General features: G+C 34.8%; 1 protein-coding gene across 1 annotated transcript in view; it reads right to left on the reverse strand.

Moving 5' to 3' along the window:
* The window catches only part of LOC109052551 (receptor tyrosine-protein kinase erbB-4-like), a 179,512-nt gene that overhangs the window by 29,131 nt on the left and 130,586 nt on the right, over nucleotides 1-19,795 (reverse strand). Inside the window, exons 11-20 of the mRNA XM_042741243.1 lie at nucleotides 19,557-19,647; nucleotides 17,406-17,605; nucleotides 15,329-15,461; nucleotides 14,260-14,353; nucleotides 12,967-13,121; nucleotides 12,137-12,181; nucleotides 11,791-11,923; nucleotides 4,191-4,313; nucleotides 3,996-4,094; nucleotides 1,899-2,084 (exon numbers count right to left, since the gene is read on the reverse strand). Coding sequence (XP_042597177.1) covers nucleotides 1,899-2,084; nucleotides 3,996-4,094; nucleotides 4,191-4,313; nucleotides 11,791-11,923; nucleotides 12,137-12,181; nucleotides 12,967-13,121; nucleotides 14,260-14,353; nucleotides 15,329-15,461; nucleotides 17,406-17,605; nucleotides 19,557-19,647 — 1,259 coding nt within the window. The remainder of the gene's footprint in view (nucleotides 1-1,898; nucleotides 2,085-3,995; nucleotides 4,095-4,190; nucleotides 4,314-11,790; nucleotides 11,924-12,136; nucleotides 12,182-12,966; nucleotides 13,122-14,259; nucleotides 14,354-15,328; nucleotides 15,462-17,405; nucleotides 17,606-19,556; nucleotides 19,648-19,795) is intronic.

Raw genomic sequence — 19,795 nt, forward strand, 5'->3', positions numbered from 1 at the left:
ATTTGACAAGGTGGAGATAGGTCTCCTGAGGTATCTGGTACCATAATGTTAACAGCAGGTCCTCCAGTTCCCGTACATTGCAGGGTGGTGGTGATGTAGCATGAACCTGCTTTTCCAAGTGGAAAAACAAATGTTCGATTGGGTGACTTTGGAGTTCAAGGCATTAACAGAAATTCGCCATCATCTTCCTCAAACCACTCATTGACGTTTCTGGCAGTGTGGCATGACACAATATCATGTTGGTAATGGTCAACACCAGCTGGAAACACAGTTGCAATAAATAGGTGCACTTGGTCCACAACGATGTTCAGATACCTGAAAGCTGTCAGGGACTGTGCTATTGGGATAACGGGGACTGAATTGTAACACCGCTGGCCTGTGTCCACCCAACAGTGCACCCAGGTGCCAAAGCCTCTGTTGGTAAACGAAGAATTCGTGCTCAGCCGTCGACGTGATGCACCAGGAATCTTGATTTGTCAGACCAGGCCACTTTCTTCCAATCATCCAGGGTCCGATCACAATGATCTTGGGCCCATTTCATGCGTTATTGGTAAGGGTGTGCAGGCCCATACGCAGAAGGCTGTGATTAATTGTGTGCTGTGACACATTTTCTTGGTCACCACTGCTGTAGCTGCTGGTGATTTGTTGCACTGTGGCCCTGCAGTCGCTGTGAACAAAGTGTGATAGTTTCCATTCCCATCAGGCATCATTGAGCTGTGGACGACACACGGCTGGATGATGGTTCGTGAGTCGTTTCCGAGATCGAAGTTCTGAGGTGCCGGACCATCACAATTCGTCCATTTTGAAACACAGATAAATGGGCAGGTTTTCCCTTTCTGACACCGAACTGAAAGCCAGTCCTTGGGTGGTATATATACTGCTCTGTGAACAGCACCTGCGGCACTATTTGGTTGCCAGGTGTGCTCGCTCATTGCTCTAGGCTGGGTTGTCATAATGTAATGGCTACTTGGTGTGTTTATAAATGTGAATATAAATACATTACATTACATTTTAAGGGGAATTTCATCCAATGTTGCTTCAGTATTTGCAAAAAGCCGTAACAAAAAAATAAATAAATAATAATAATAATAATAAGATGCAGCTATAAAGTTTTCAATGGCTCAGTTAAAAAGACACAGATGATTAGTTTTTCAATTCCAAGCTGAAATGAAGACTGATGGAAGCCTATAAAATACATGTTGCCTTCATTTACCCAGCATGCCCTTTATTACAAGATTAAAAAGTACTCCTACAAAAGAATTTGTATACTATGTACTTTTTTAATTTATCAACATGATCTTAGTGAATAAAGGAAAATATATGCAGAAGTGTGTGTGTGTTTATACTGTCCCCCATTGCTGCATAATGTGCAATATAAATACAAGTGAAGTATTGCATGAATCATATAAGTAATGGACAATCCACAACTAGGTGAGTATTAAACAACAGCTATCACTGATGTTTACAGTGCAATTTGACCATAAATGGTGAAAATTATTATTATTTTCATCAGTTGTGGCTTGTTAGAACTAGCATTCTGCCTATTTTAAATCAGAAACAATCAGATAAACAGTTTTAATTCACAGCCAATCAGAATATTGGAGATTGATAGGCATTGGTCACTATCCATTTATGATCTAGAAATCATCAGACAGTCTATTCTACTTTTTTTTTTTCTTGTGCACCACATAATCAACGTTTTGAACAAAAGCTGAGTAGATAATAACAGTTGTTTCATTTCTTGGTAAAACGTTTTCCTTCTGAATTACAGGTACATACCAAAACATTTAAACAGTCAAAAGATAAGACTGCATTAAATAAAAAAAAAAAATCCTTCAGTATATACAGTACAGGGACGCTGTCTAACTGATAACACAAACACGTGAAATTCTGCTTACCTTTGCGATCTGCACACACCAGTTGAGCAGCAGCTGGGAGCCAATGTTCTCCTGGTGTTCATGTACATAGTCCAGCAGGCAGCCGTGGGGCATGAGCTGAGTGACCAGCTGAATAGTGGGACTCAAGCAGACCCCCAAAAGACGCACTAGATGAGTATGCTCCATGCTGGCCATGATTAGTGCCTCCTAGTGTCCAGAAACAGAAAAGATCAGGTCACTGAACCACAAAAAAAAAAAAAAAAAAAAAAAAAAAAATGTTTCTCATGGGAGATAAAACGTTCTTTTATGTAAACGTGCAAGACCGAAATCTCTGACTGTTCTCTGACATATTTTGCAGCATTTCATGTATATGTGCGCACTTTTAGGATGTTGTTCTAATTAAACATTTTAACTTTTGAAACACAAGCGTCAAGACACTTCACGAAAAAAAAAAAAAAAAAAAAAAAATGGGTTATTGTAATCCTTGAAGACTTATCCATGACCCATCTTCAGTGCTCTGGCTGAGGGAAGGAGGTTTCATCCAAGATTTTGCAGTACATGGCCCCATCCATTTGCCCCTCAGTGTTGTGAAGTCATCCTGTACCCTTAGCAGAAACACAGCCCCAAAGCATAATGTTTCCACCTCCATGCTTGACTGTAGGGATGGTGTTCTTGGGGTCATAGTCAGCATTTCTCTCCCTCCAAACACGGCGAGTCGAATTAATGCAAAAAATCTCAATTTTGGTTTCATCTGACCACAGCACTTTCTCCCAAGCCTTCTCTGAACCATTTAGATGTTCTTTGGCAAACTTTAAACAGACCTGTACATGTGCCTTCTTGAGCGGCGCTGCAGGATTTCAGTCCATTGCGATGTAGTGTGTTACCAATGGTTTGCTTGATGACTGTGGTCCCAACTGCCTAAAGATCATTAACAAGCCCATACACACATACATCATGGAATTTTGTGCAGTTTCTTTTTCCGTTTAATTCTCCATAAGGCAATGAGTTGTATGTATGCACCCATATAATCACAAACATTTTTGCATGTTTTATGTGCTTTGTGAACTTGTCATTGTAATGCAGGTTTGCAAGAAGGCTTTTATTTAAGAATTAGATTGTTCAAACTTGACTGGAGCTGACAGCAAATCTACAGTTCATAGTGCTGTATCTCATTTCACATATGAAGGCATATGTGAAGGCAATTGAAATAGAAGTCTTCATGTACAAATAACAAATAAACAGCTCATTTCATTCAAAGGGTCAGAGAGAAGGTCATGAACAATTTATGCATGATATATATATATATATATATATATATATATATATATATATATATATATATATATATATATATAAAGGAAAAAAAAAAATATATATATATATCCTTTAGTTTTTTTTATTATTATTAGTATTAACAACAAAGCAAATAACAGCACTGTAAGCATAAATCCTACACAAAGCATAACAATTCTCTCTGCAAATGCTTTTGTACTCTTGCCTTCTATAGCGAAGATAACTATTAGTGAGCCTGACCTCGCCTGCAACTGCTGCCCTGTCTCACTCAATTAGACGTATGTTTCAAAAGGAAGAAAGTGCCTTCATAAATGCACATATAGTATATAAATATTTATGTGTTACAACGGAGACAGGGATGAATACGGATCTTTCATAAGTAGGTCTGCATCATCTCGCCTGCTTATGTATGTGCACAGTTAACAGAATACAGAAACCTGCACAAAGAAATTCTCAGGCTACTGCAGTCAGTCAGCTTGACCTCTCCCTGAATCTTGGGAGAGCAAGAGAAAGAAAGAGTGACAACAAGAAAAAATAAAAAATGTGAGTATGAGACTGAAAAAAAAAACTGATTCAGTTATTGCAACATCATTCAATTTGATGTGGTGAGGTTAAAATAGGCTATATTTCTTATTAAACAAGGAATTTAACTTTTTTTTTAATTTTTTTTTTATAATGTGCACAACATTATGCAAAATTAAGACCAGGAATGTGTATTAAGAAAGTAAATGGGATCAAGTTTGATTGATGTCAACCTCAATAGGTAAACTGACTCTTAAACAACCCTTTAAAAGGATATAATTAAGATCAAGGTAGTTAACTCACATCCATAAACTCCACATTGGCTTTAGGTCCTGTACTTTCATTGAGTATCTTTATAGCCACTGGAATCTTCACAGTTTCCCCTTCTGGAACCCAGATTCCTTATAAAGAAGACATCAAAATTAGCCATCAAACCCCTTAAATCATATAAAACAACAGACGCTGACGGGAAGAACACAATAAACATAGAAGTGCTACCTTATAGACCATGCCAAAGGCTCCAGTTCCCAGAATCTTGACTCTCTTAAGTTCAGTTTCCTTCAATATACGCAGCTGAGCCTGGTTTGGTGCGGTACCACTGGGCGTCAATGGCTCCACCAACTGCTTAAACAACCAAGCCTTAGATCAGTCACAACTTTTGAACGCACAAATACACAGAGCTCCAAAATAAGCTCTTAGAAGTTACATTTAACCATATTTTCAGAATTAAGTTTGTTTATGCAGTAGTCATCAGGTCTCAGGAGAAAAAAAAAAAAAAGATGTTACTGGATATTTTGAGAGCAAACAGTTGTGAAGGGAACCAAGCTACTGAAGATAAGAGGGGTAGAGAAGAGGGAAAGGTTGAAAGGATGTACAGAGACATAATTACTAAATACAAAGTGGCATTTGTAGTTTCATTAGGGCTGGAGCTGGCTTGCAGAGAAAAAAAAAAAAAAAAAATACCTCTGTGTGTCTGAGTGTGTGTGTGTGTGTGTGTGTGTGTGTGTGTGTGTGTGTGTGTGTGTGTGTGTGTGTGTGTGTGTGTGTGTGTGTTTGTGTTTGTGTGGAATCTTGGACTTCTTTAGTAGCTTGTGTTCAGCAATAAACGGATTTCAGACCTGTCTAAGAAAAAGGCAGGTTTTTTTTTATTTATTTATTTTTATATATATGAGTGTTAGGGGATTAAATTGGAAATTATTATTAATGAACACAGTTGTGTGGTGCAGTGGTGCTAGATCTGGCTGTAAACCAAAGGATTGCAGGTTCAAACCCCATAAAGTTTGATCCATGAGCTGCCATCATTGTGCCTATGGTTAGGAAACTAAACAGGAAAAAAATTAAAATCCACCATTATTTACTCATATTCATAATGTTCCAAACTTGTTTATCTTTGTTTATTTTGTGGAACGAGCCCAAATAAAGAAATTTAGCAGAATGTACAAAGTGTTCTTTTCCTACTTGACAGTTAGGCTGCTACATCACAATAAAATAAAAGGTAACACTTTATAATAACGTTCTGTTATAAGTCATTTATAAATTATTAGTTAATGATGAACTGACCATTTACAAAACATGACTATACATTCATAAATGATTAATAAGTAATAAGTTAACATTTTAGTAATGTTTTATTAATTCAGTTATAAGTAACTTATAAGTTATTAGTTAATGATGAACGAATCATTTACAAAACATGACTATATGTTCATAAATGATTAATGAGTGGTATGCTAACAATTTACAAATGTGTTGTAAGTTATCTTAAAAAAAGTTCAAATCATGAAATAAATCAAACGGATCTTTAGTAGATGGTTTATAAGTTATTAGTTGATACATTATTTATCACTTATAAATCATTGAAGTATTTCTGTCAAAATTGTTTTGTATAATTATCTCATGCAACAATGATGAATAAACCATTAGTAAATGATCAGTATATGATTTATTGGCAAATTTGTTAGCTGGTCCGTGTTCAAAAGCACAAACATGCAGGTATGTTAAAGCACTATTTTTAAGAGGAGTAATTCATTTGTTTTGAAGTTGATAAACATTTATAAATGCCTTAGTCAGGTGATTCCAGTGGCTTGTGTTAAATCCTTTCACTCATCGGCACAGACTTGTGTTCTGTGTGGATCTAGTGATGAAGTGAACCTCTCAACCGCTTTTACCTTCCACTGAAGCTCACATCAGGTGCACAGAGTTAAAGACTCCATGTGTGTCAGAGAAGACCGCTATCTATACCCTCACCAGTCAGTACTTACAGTAGTACACACTACAAAGTGTTCAACACCTGTTATAGATGATGTGTAAACGCATGAATAAATCATTTACAAAGCTTTCCGCATCCCCTAATCTAAAGTGTAAACCAGGGATCCTCAAATCTGGACCTCAAGATCCACTTTCCTGCAGAGTTTAGCTCTAACCCTAATCAAACACACCTGAGCATGCCAATCAGTGTCTTCAGGATCATTAGAAAATGACAGGTAGGCGAGGTTGATCAGGGTTGTAGCTAAACTCTGCAGCGCATTGGACCTCCAGGGTAAGATTTGAGGAACCCTGGTGTAAACTATTCATCACTTGTAAATGTGTTACATATCATTTGTAGACCTTTCTTACCTGTTACACATTATTTGTATATGTACACAAGTAATTTATAACACTTTCTGCATCCCCTAATCTAAAGTGTAAACTATCCATCACTTGTAAATGTGTTACATATCATTTGTAGACCTTTCTTATCTAGTGTAAACTATTCATCACTTCTAAATGTGTTACATATCATTTGTAGACCTTTCTTACCTGTTACAAATTATTTGTATATGTATACAAGTCATTTATAACACTTTCTGCATTCCCTAATCTAAAGTGTAAACTATCCATCACTTGTAAATGTGTTACATATCATTTGCAGATCTTTATAAATTATGTAGCGTGAACCAGACAAATTAAAGATTCGATCGGGAGCCTGGTTGAAACATGAGCCGAATTCCACAGAAAGGCAGGATGTTGTAAATCAACTCCCAGCACCACAGTCTGATAACCGACTCTTTCACAGAACAGCTTTCAACATTAACACCATTAGAACAATTATTGACAATTTCAATTCGAAGAAGAGATTGTCTAATTTGGGGCAAGTAATCGAAGAGATTGACAGTCTGAGCCTCACATGTAAAGCCATGAGAATAAACAAGATCGTTGGATTGACTTCCCCCCACCTAGCAGAACCAGACTGAAATTCCTAAGGAGACCTGTTAACCCCTCTGGTCTTCACAGGACGTATCCTTACTCCCCAGAATGGCACAGAGAATGCCTTTCAATGCATATATGCACCAAAATGAACTCCAAAAAGACTTCTAAATGGATATCAGTCCATTGCTTAACTCCATATCATTTATGTAAACGACACATTTGATTTTAATGTTTCTAATCACTTATTGTGTATGTCTTTTTAAATAACTCTTGAATAGCTTAAGGGATCATATTCATGTTTAGTATGTGTGTGTTCGAATATTCTTGCTTGAAACATTTCTGACCATTAGTTATTTGTCAAATGTATCATATTCTTGTTATAGGAATCATGTCCAAATTATACCCTGCAAGAGCGGGAAAATTCGGACCACGAGCTTGATAAGATAACATATGATTTATGAATGGTTGGGACAGACAATGCAACACCCTGAGAAAAGACAGTATCTAATTGGTCAAGACAACATTTGAGGTGTGGCCAAAAGGCCAGTTTAAATACTCAGGACACCATCAAATTTTGCTTTTAGCTTTGCTTGTAGTTTAGCTTTTAGTCATGCTTTGTCATCACTTTTAGCGTTCTTCGAGCGCCGTTCCAGCGTGCTTCGGCCTGCACGCCTGCTGCTACTTAGCCACGATGAGAAGAAACACCACCTAGTCTCGTCAAACTTTACTTCTTTTCTTTTCCGTTTGAGAGTTTCGTGTTCTGAGTTAAGTTTTGTAACGCCGTGTCTCCGAGTCTGACCTCGAGTGCCCGTGCAACTTCAACCAGCCCACAACTCCGCATCTTCAGCCTACGCCCAACCACGGGCTTCCCAAGACGTCACTTCAACGACTACTGAACTTCCAGCCAATCAGCAACCTCGGGAAACCCCCTTTTCAGCGACAACAAAAGGGAACCCCGTTAAACAGGCAACGCAAGTAACCTCCAGACTCACATCTGTACTGGTGTTATCTAATATAATTTTAACCTTATTGAGGAACTCAGTGCGAGGGTTAATAAAGTGATTAAATGGTTGTTCATGTCTATGCAATTTTACGTATTGCTGTAAACTTGGGATTTCACATTTTCATTCTCTTAAACTCACTCTTTCCTAACGTTCTATCCTCCTGCAACTTGTGTGAATGTGTGAGTGCGTGTGCTTATGTGTTAGATTAGTTTATATGTCTTAGATTTATCTAATAAAGCCTTATTTATATTGAAAAGAGAAGTATCTTGTGTTTTGTGCTCACAAGTTAATGTCTTAAACTGCCGATCTTGTTACTGTGCTAATTAATAGTGTTTTCACTATACTTTGGATATTAATATCCAGCGCAGATTTGATGTTAAACGGCTCGTTCAGTGAATCGCTGGCCGTTTCATTGATCAGCCGTGAAACAGTGATTCTGTTCAAATTCCCTTTAAAATCTTAAATGATTCCCTTTGAGCTAAATTGACCTGTTTCCCTTACTGGTTCACGCTACAATTATGTACAAACTGCAGTTTGTAAATTTACCATGTATTTGCATATGCAAAGGTTGTGGTATGTCTTTTAGTTACAGGATATACAAATCTATACAAATCTCTTTATGATATTTAAATTATATTTTTTTTTTATGCAAATATATTTTACTATTATATAGATATATTTGAGCCCCTAACACATACCTTATACACAACGTTTTAGCCACTTCACAAAAATAAAAAAGCAATATAGATATATTGACAGTGACTATTATCTTAGTTAATATACTATTGTATAAAAAAGATCATTTTAAGCTCCCTACTCCACCCTATAATCTTAAACATAACCATTTTGACAATATACAAAGTGTAACAGGCAGATAAATGTACGTTAGTCACAATAATTTAATTAAAACATTACAAAAAGCAGTATAAAGAACAGATAAAACGACGCGTGTGATACATTACCAGTGTTCTGACAGCAAAACAATTTTGTGTGAGTTACAGACTGAAATTAATGTTTTTTATCTGTGAAAATTCTCCTGATCTGCATTTCCATCCTTCAAAGCGTCGCGCCGCATCTCACTCAACACAATTTGGCATGTCGCAAACAATCTATGGTGGTCGCAAATCACAAGTGACAGCCAATAAGGAGCGAGGTTTGACGTCAATGCCGCAAACCAGTGTCGTTGTGTAGAAGCGCCAATTTTGAAAGTTTTAACGGATGAGACGGCAGCTATGTACTGTTATTAATGTATAGTGATTATATTACGGAAAACAAATCTTTTTCTCACACGGTGGTATCGTTCGACTTCTGAAGACTTGGAATAAAATGCACAAAATAATGGACTACGTTTATGGTGCGTTTTTTCATGTTATGGTGAGCAGCTGTCCCAAGGGAAACAAAATAAAAAATAAACAATTAAGTGCTGATTAAATGGTGACAGAGTGTTCATTTATTTATTTAAAAAAAATTAAGTTCAAGCTTGGGTAAAGTGATGGAATGAGATGGATCATGTAACAGGAAGGTCTGCAAGCGATATGTAACACATTTAGAAGTGATGAATAGTTTACACTTTAGATTAGGGGATGCAGAAAGTATTATAAATGACTTGTATACATATACAAATAATGTGTAACAGGTAAGAAAGGTCTACAAATGATATGTAACACATTTACAAGTGATGAATAGTTTACACTTTAGATTAGGGGATGCAGAAAGCTTTGTAAATGATTTATTCATGCGTTTACACATCATCTACAGTATAACAGGTGTTGAACACTTAGTGTAGTGTGTACTACTGTAAGTACTGACTGGTGAGGGTATAGATAGCGGTCTTCTCTGACACACATGGAGTCTTTAACTCTGTGCACCTGATGTGAGCTTCAGTGGAAGGTAAAAGCGGTTGAGAGGTTCACTTCATCACTAGATCCACACAGAACACAAGTCTGTGCCGATGAGTGAAGGGATTTAACACAAGCCACTGGAATCACATGACTAAGGCATTTATAAATGTTTATCAACTTCAAAACAAATGAATTACTCCTCTTAAAAATAGTGCTTTAGCATACCTGCATGTTTGTGCTTTTGAACACGGACCAGCTAACAAATTTGCCAATAAATCATATACTGATCATTTACTAATGGTATGTATTCATCATTTGTTCATGATTAACAATTGTTTATTGAGATAATTATACAAAACAATTTTGACATAAATACTTCAATGATTTATAAGTGATAAATAATGTATCAACTAATAACTTATAAACCATCTACTAATGATCCGTTTGATTTATTTCATGATTTGAACTTTTTTTTAAGATAACTTACAACACATTTGTAAATTGTTAGCATACCACTCATTGATCATTTATGAACATATAATCATGTTTTGTAAAATGATTTGTTCATCATTAACCAATAACTTATAAGTGACTTATAACTGAATTAATAAAACATTACTAAAATGTTAACTTATTACTTATTAATCATTTATGAATGTATTGTCATGTTTTGTAAATGATTAGCTCATCATTAACTAATAATTTATAAATGACTTATAACAGAACGTTATTATAAAGTGTTACCAAAATGTTTTGTAATTTTGTAAAATAATGTTATATAATTTTTTATAATTGTCTTATGTCAGTGGGTTCACTGTTTTTATTTATTACGAAGGAGGAATCTTCCAGCATACCTTATACAGACAGTCCTCTCAGCACTTTCAATCTTAGGTAATGGAAAAGGCACTTTTATAGTGACATTTTAATAGTCTGTATGTGTGTAAATTTGGTTATCCATTATTCGGGGCTAACTGTTTATTTAAGTGACCAATCACAGCACAGAATGGAAGGCTGTCACTTTGTTTTATGGAAGTGCAGGCTGAACACACACAATGTGGAGCTGTCCATCTCTGTGGTGCTGATATCCAGCATTCAGACTGAGCATTAGAGGGAGCTGTCCAGATCTGTGGTGCTGAAAGAGAAACATCTGTCAAACATATATATATATATATATATATATATATTTTCTCTCTCTCTCTCTCTCTCACTGTAAAAGGACAGTGTATGAGTAGTTTAATATTATTATAACGCTTTCAGCTGAAATAAAGGAATGTTTTGGGTTCAACATATCTTTATCAACAGACTTTCCTCTTCCCTCTATTCAAGCAATAGAAATAAATGAAAATAAAAATAAAGCACAATGGAGGTCTATAGGGAGAGGAATTTAGAAGAGTTTAAATCAGAAATGTGCAGCTTGTATTTTATTACGTTACTTTTATTAACTCTTTAGTGCAATACTGATCTGTAAATTTAGCTATTTTCCAAAATAACATGTATTTTAACATTTTCAGAGATAACTGGCAAACATTCGACAGATGCATGTTTTATTAAAACACTGGGTGGTCTAGACCTCTCCTTATCTCTTTCCTTTTGGCAGAAACATACAACTTTCTTGAACAGAGGCCTCAGGTTTGCTAAAACGGATTTCAGGATTCTAGTGTGCGAGTGTCTCTGTCAGCTTTTGGATACAGGGCATCTTTTCAGGCTGACAGCTGTCTATAACACTGATGCTCCACCTGCAAATTATCCAAACCAGCATAGACAGGCCATGTTTTTTAATAGGCTGCACAGTCATTCAGGGCAACAGGGCTATGCATTAACCCAACAAACCTGCCATGCATTTAAGGAAGGCCCTCCACTGAATACTTTATGGGCTGTGTGCTGGGGAATTTTTAAGCATGCAGCTCACCAAGAAATGAATAAAAAAGCTGTAGACAGGGAAGGATTTTGATGCAATGTGACAGACAGAAGAGACAGAAGATATTATGTATAATGTATGGAATGTTTCTGTTTTAGTCAGTGTTTACTGATTTAAGTAAACTTATGAGAACAGGCCTCTCTCACCTCAGTCTCCAGGAAACGTCGTAAAGCTCTCTTTTTCTTAATGCTCTTTCTGCGGATGTAAACGGCCACACCCAGAGCTATAATGACCATCACAAAGAGACCCCCGATTAACCCAGCTGCAATCAGAGGAGTGCTGGAAGATTAAAAGAAAATAAAGTTTTACTGCTATGTATGCTTTTTCTCCCAAACCAGATAATCACAAACCCCACCCCATACTTTTTATTTTATTTTATTAGTTAAATATTTTATTTTATTTTTAATAATTTATGAATGTATTTTCATTGTTATTTTTTAAATTTAATTGCATTTAATTTTCCAAATATTCAGTGCATGAAAAAACTCTTACCTGTCCAACATGCCAACACAATCTTGTACTCGGGGTCCACTACAACTGCAACATAAAATATCAAATCATAAGTTACAATCAACATATTTGAGTTACACTGCAACAGACTGGTAGATTAAAGCAATAAAACACCATGTATTTCTTATACTGTCTTAAATGATTAAACAAAATGAGTAGCCTTAATAATAATAATAATAAAAGTAGCATAAAAAAACTCAGTGGCCAAATACATTACAGTTATGTTAATTTAGAAGAAAAAGTGCTTAATTGTTATGAATATGACACAATGTTAAAACTTTATATTAGCCAAATTATTATAATACAATTTTACCATTTTTATTACTTTTTTTTTTTTTATAGCCTTAATTTATTCGATGCAAAAGTGTTTAAGTAGTGAATTTTCAACCAACAAGGGCATCAAAAGTGACGTACAAACTGAAATCTCAAGCTACTTGTTAATAATTTTGCATATTATTGGGTTCAGGCAATTCATGTACAAAGAATTTCAGTCTTTAGTGTTAAAGATGTTTTTGTCCAAAAGGAAAACCTATTTTATCACTGTGTTGGGTCATCACTTGATGTCCAGCATAAAAATCTGGGTCCTGCAGCAAAACCAGTTTTGAACCACTGATCTAGGAAGTCAGGAACCTGTTCTCTCCGCTCTCAAATGCCCCAGGCCCATGTGTCTAAGACTGAATGCGGTAACCACAAAGGCTTTACCCACATGGGCAATTAGGTTAGTGCTCTGGGCATATTGTGCGTGATGCAGTTAAAGGAAGGAAAGAAGCTTACAAATAGATTTAAGTGCAAACACAAGCAAACAGTTGTACCCCTGTGTGCAGTTGGGGTGGCAGGGATGGCACTCGTTGTTGGTCTCAGCATATTTGAAGATAAAGCTGTTTGCTCCCTGCAGACCATCAGGGCATTTCTCTACACAGTTGGGTCCGTCTTTGAGATGCAAGCACTTCAGACAGTGATCTGGACCCTGTAATGGGAGAAGAGAGAAAGAAGGAAGATTAGGAAATGAAAAGTGTCTCAAGAGAATGAAGTACTGTATTACAAGTGGAAAGGAAACATTTAGTGAAACAGGCACGTGCATGTAGATGTCTGCTACCTGGGTTAATGTTTACTGAATAGCTTCTGGTTCAGGTTGGGCTCTGGTTTAATATAAAGTAAAACTATTTAATGCTCTGCTTTCATCAACACACACATAGATCACTCGAGATCAGAGTTCGCACTGCACACCGACAGACACATTCAGGAGCACATTATATTTCTCAGCAACAAGTGCATGGGTAAAATCTGTGTTTTTTAAGTAACTAAACTCACAGCTTCATTATTTGTACAGAGACACTCAGATGCAGGTAATTCACACTTGTAATTTTCATCTCTTTCTCTTGTTCTCAATAATTAATTCAAATAAATGTGATCTTACAGCACTGCTTCATCTCTGTCTGATTTAAAGTGGGCAGCGAACATTTCTTATCACACACACACGCACACACACACACACACACACACACACACACACACACACACATATACACACACATATAATCCTTTTACCACCCAACAAACAAAAATCATAAGTCCAATTGGTAAGGAAAGTAAAAGCACACCTATCTTCAAAAAACACATTTTTTTACATATCATACATAACCATAGCACAGATGCAGGACATTTGGAATATGCACCAGAGTCTGTAACTTGGTGTTAAGGGTTTGCCCAAATTTAAGTATAAATTAAAGTATAAAAATGTTAAAGGCAAGAACCACTAATACACAACTTTTTTGCAACAATAATATGCATCTGCATGATACAGCATGGTTAGCCAAGGCTTGCATCATCTACTACAGTCTGATAATGATATATTTTGAATGAGACAGGATTTTAATCAATAATTTGGAGACTGTAAGTAGATAGCTTAATTTGTTTCTAATCAATATCACTCTGTTTTATGTTATATTCAGTCTGGATCTGTGATGAGATGAGGATGCAATCGCCTCATCTGTCAAAAATCTAAGCTTTTTTTCTGTTGTTCCATGTCATAGGTTATCAAGTTTTAATTAAAGCAAAAACAAAATCCAGTAACAAATAGTCGTAGATGGCTTTTAGGCTCGTACCGGGCCATGACAGGTCAAACTTTTCTCTCCGGCTTTTTCACACTGGCTGTCACACTCAACACAAACTGAGCCATTGGCGTACTCTCGAACATCCCTAAAAACAGACAGAGCACAATGTCTTATGAGCCATTTATTGAACATGTTGTTTACAACATGTAGGACATTCTACATGTTTTAAAAATATGTATATACCAAAATGCACTGAATGTTTGTTTGGCAAATACACAGTGTCTGCATGACATTCAAGGCCTTTGTACACAGTGACCAGGGGTTGCTGTGATTAAATACAAATCTATGTCCATTAACGAAACAGAAATACTTGAAAAGCCATACAAATCCATGAAAGTAAAAATAGCTGAAGGAGCTTCAATACTACTTTCATTTATTTCTGCCGTTGATGGTTTCATAGAGAGTATTCAAAAAGAATTTCCAATAAGCAAAGGAGGAAAGCTTGTCCTGAAAGCAGTTTCTAAGACGTGAAGAAATCAAACCTCCATTGAATGAGTGGAAACTGCAGAGAGCCTCATATATATATATGTATATATATATACTTTTGAGGTTATGCATAGTAAAAATGCATAAACATTTTCTCATAAAATGTGCAATGAATACAAGCTATATTTTCAGCACAAAAGGTATTTCTTAAATGCTCAATTAATTATTGAATGACACAAACACATACACTATATTTGCAAACAAAAGCCTAGCATTGGACATTTTGCCTTTCTTTATGAAGCCTGTTTCCATATCTCGATGTTATTTTTTTCAGCCTGCCTGAAAAGTATGAGAGACGGACTATTCCTTTGCGTTATAAATTGCATTAAAAGCATTTTGATCCCTTGATCTTGAAAGTCTGATCATGATAGTCATACAATCTTTGCATCTGAACAAATCTGCATTTAAAAAAACACATGCATATTAAGGAAACTGCAAACTAAAGTGGTTTAAGAAATTGAAAAGCAAGAAGACAGATTTTTTTTTTTTAAAGAAAAAAATAACTTTGAGGAAAGACAAGCTATATAGATAAGCAAACTGACACCAAAAATGATCTGTTTGCACACATACTCACCCGTAATATAAGTTACAGGATTTGACACATGTCCTTCCTCTGCTAAAGTATTTGCATGAGAGACATTGGTCTGGACCGGGACCCCAGCATCCTGCCTCTGAACACAACGGATCACAAACCATCTGCTTGTTAGCTGAAAAAAAAAAAAAAGAAAAAAAAAAACACACACACACACACAGACGTATACAAAGAGAAAGAAAGAAAACACTGCAATTAGTTTCTTAATTTGGAACTTTGACATCTCCATCCCGCAAATATGCTAGTGAATTCAGTGTATTCATGAAATATTTACTATTCAGATTACCTTCAGAAAGCATGTCAAGTTTCTTGACAACAGCTAAAAGGATACTGTTTAGCTATTAGTTACAATAGCTATTACTTATGAAATTCTTAACATATAATGTTTCATAAGATGTATATACCTGTAGGTGTATTTATTGAAGTGAATTAAAGCAGAATGAAATATGTGTTTGTTAAGCTGTGCGGCTGGTTTGTACTAGTCAATTTATATGGACTATATTTAGTGTTGGCTGGCAATATTTAGTTGTGACCACATAATTATAATGGTAATAGTAATAATAATAATAATAATAATACATACATACATACAAACAATGCATTACTGTTCAAAAGTTTTTGGGTCAAAGAAACTGATACATTTATCCAGAAAAGAAGCATTAAATCGATTACTGTTGTGATTAATTTGATTATATTTTAATCTATAATTTAATTAATTTAATTTAATCAGTTTTCCCTATTTTAGTAATGTGCACAAATAGCTCAAACTAAATGATTCGTTTTTTTAAACAATATATATTCAGATTAAATGAAAAAAAAAAATTAATTTGTGCATATACATAAATGTGCTCAACTTCATTTGCTACACTGAAGGGCAGTGTCATTGTACCTTAAACAGATAATGTTTCAAATTCACCAGCCACATACCGTAAAACAGTGATCCTTACTGATACTTACTGAAACCCTCAACAGGGTTTGCAAACACATTTTCCTTCATATTAACACATTGCTTGTGTGTGAAAACACTGTGAGCATCTGTCTAGGCTGTTGGTCATGTGTGTAGATCAGTTCACTTGGATCAGTGGCGTGGAAAAGAGTCTAATGAATGAATCAGCTAACAGAGCCATTGATCCCTCACGTTACAGACTTATTATCACACTAATTACATCCAGCTTGGCGGTGTAAACTGGAAATGGTTCTCCGTCTGTTAACATCTTCATTTGACCCACACGTTTAACTTTACAAGAAACATCTTACTTCAGTGACCTATTTCTAGTTTTAAGCTATCTTCAATGATAGACTCTGGAGAACTGACAAAATATTGAAACGTTTCTGATGTCCGTCGAGGCTGCATTTATTTGATCAAAATACAGTAAAAACAGTAAGATTATGAAATATTATTACAATTTAAAAGAACTATTTTCTATTTTCATATTTAAAAAATATATAATTTATTCTGTGTCACATGATCCTTCAGAAATCATTCTAATGTACTGATTTGCTGTTCAAGAAACATTTATACTTATTACCAATGTTGGAAACAGTTGTGCTGCCTACTATTTTTGTGGTAGCCTTTTTTTTTTTTTTTTTTTGAGGATTCTTTGATTAAATAAAGTTCAAAAGAACATTTATTTAAAATCTAAATATTTGTAACATTATTAGCTACATGTTTTTGCGTTCTCTTCTGATCAATATAATGCACCATTTTTAAAGAAAAAAAAATCAATTTCTTGAATAAATTTATTGATTTATGTTATGTTTTTTTGTTTTGTTTACTTATTTCAATTAGAAAATTTATTAAGACATAATATGCATATTTCTAGTAGCAACTAAATTACAGAATCTGATTCTCAATTTTCAATCTAATTAAAGTCTATTTAAAGACTCACAAGTCTGATGGAAGCTTTTCAAGCAAATGTATCACTATAGGATGCCAAGTTTTTATTTATTTATTTATTTATTTTTTATTCTTGCTTCAAACATGACATCTTATTTAGAGGAAATCACAGTTGCTGAACAGATGAAATGTAGATGAGAGCTGAAATTGAACGACACTCACTACACTCTCTGGGGTCCCTGTTGTTCTTGATCAGAGCTCTCTGGGTGCTGGTGTGGAACAGACTGGTCCAGTTCACTGTGTTGTAGAAGCAGAGCTGGCTGTTGTTGGTCATGTAGACGTTACCAGCGCTGATCTCTCTCAAAGACTGGAACTTCAGCGAAGAGATCCAGCGCTGCTTTAGGATCAGCAGAGAAATACCACTGAGAAAACAAAGCCACAGACAGCAAATTTGGCTTCTCTTTTCTTCACATCAATGCATGATATAATTGAGGACATCTCTGATATACGACAATAATGCTACAGGAACTATTTTAAGTATGACATCCTGAGGGAGTGAACATTTTCAATTGGATCTAAAATGAAACAAGGGAATTCTTAGAAGTAGTAAATGAGGACATTTCTGAATATATATTTCTAAAAGATTATTTAAATAATTTAGAATATGAGCAAATCTGTGAAAGTTTCAACCCAACATTGGACAGGGACACAACAACACATATTTGCCAACCCTCTGAAAGTACAAAGGTCTTTTAAGATTTCACTAAACTAGTCCAGCAGTGCATTTTGGACATCGTTTTGTGAGTTGGGTGAGTTAAACAGACTTCACTCATGGGTAGCATCAATCCACCCATATTTCAGCTGCATAACTGTGACAGAAAGTAATTTCATTTAGTCAGTTAGCACAGGGTTTTGGTTGACAATGTTCTTAAAGAATTTTCTAACATTTCATTAAATATACTAAATACTTAATATAATAATAATAATAATAATAATCATCATCATCATCATCATAACAACAAATTTAATGAATTGCAAAATATAAAAAAACAGCACAACAACAAACAACAACAACAACAATATAGAATATATTATATTATATGGATATATATATATAATATATATATATATATATATTTACAAATCATAAAGAAATATATATATGAGAAATGTAAACATTTATTAAATAATACATTTAAATTGGCTATTTTCCATTACATATCAGTTATTAGGCACAATCATAAGACACTTATTGCAGGATTTTGCACATGCTCTCAGGTTATAGTGCATCTTCAGAGAGCATACAGATAATGCATACACATCTGTTGCTAATAGGGTGATGATAACTTTTAACTAGAGTTGCCAATCTATTAAAATTTTTAATCTAATTAATGACATGATGTGGTTAATAATAACTGAACATCAAATTTGTTTGAGATATTACCCACAAAAGATAATTTAAAGCCATGACTATGTTACAAGAGAAAAGTGTGAAATTGATATTTTAAAAAGTAGCTTTAGATTATTATTATTATTATTATTATTATTATTATTATTATTATTCTTATTATTTATTATTATTATTATTATTATTTATTTATTTATTTTAGTTTATTTTTGGGGTGAACTATCCCTTCATTTATTTATTTTTTTATTATTAATGTGTAAATATTTAATTATTTTTAATGAAATGATACTCTAAATAAGAAACTAAAACTGGCAGTATGTGGCAGTTCTGATGAATAAGTAATTTATACATTATTTACAATTCATACATTAGCAGGTTATATTTTTGTTGGAAAAACCGAGAAAAACAGACAATATTTTGTCTAAAATATAAAACAACTTATTTATTGAACTGCGGTATAAAATTAATATCACATTTGTGGTCAATACTATTTTGGACAAAATAGCACTCCTGTGATACTGCACTTGTTATGTGATCTTGCTTAACTATATCATATGATATAATCTCTTGAATTTTAGGGGCATATAACTTGATTCTACAGGTTACATCATGGCATGAGTTGCTGCCCTGCATCATGTTCATCACCAGCTTGAAGTGGTGCTGCGTAGACTGATCGGTGTATGGCATCAAAGTACCATTACAGCTATAAAGAACAGACAGCTCCGTATGCTTTCAAATCACTCTCACAGTACTTTGATGTCATACATGAGCGGTCTGCAGCATTGGTTTAAGTTGAACACACCTTATGAAATGTAAGCTGATGTATATGGGGTAGGGATAGTGCAGGCGCATTAAGTGTGTTAATTTTACCACTTTTTTTTTTTTTTTTTTTGCATAACTAATTAATTAGATTAACATGCTAAATCAGCAGCCCAACCTTTAACTAGAATTCTGCACTGATTCACCTATAAAGAGAGCGTCCTCCAATGGTGGCCAGGTTTGAAAAAACACCAAGATCTGTCATGTTTTCTGGCCAAGACTGGATGTTCAAGAAACCTACAAAAACAGAGAAAAAATAAAAAATATGAATCATTTTAAAAGCCCTGGGTATAAAACAGATAAACACGTTTGTTACTATGACAGCAGACAATGGCTTAGGATATTGCCACAGGTCCAGTGAGTACAGTAGAATATTATTTACAGC

This window comes from Cyprinus carpio, chromosome A1, assembly GCF_018340385.1.
Source record: "Cyprinus carpio isolate SPL01 chromosome A1, ASM1834038v1, whole genome shotgun sequence".
Classification (NCBI taxonomy): Eukaryota; Metazoa; Chordata; class Actinopteri; order Cypriniformes; family Cyprinidae; genus Cyprinus; species Cyprinus carpio.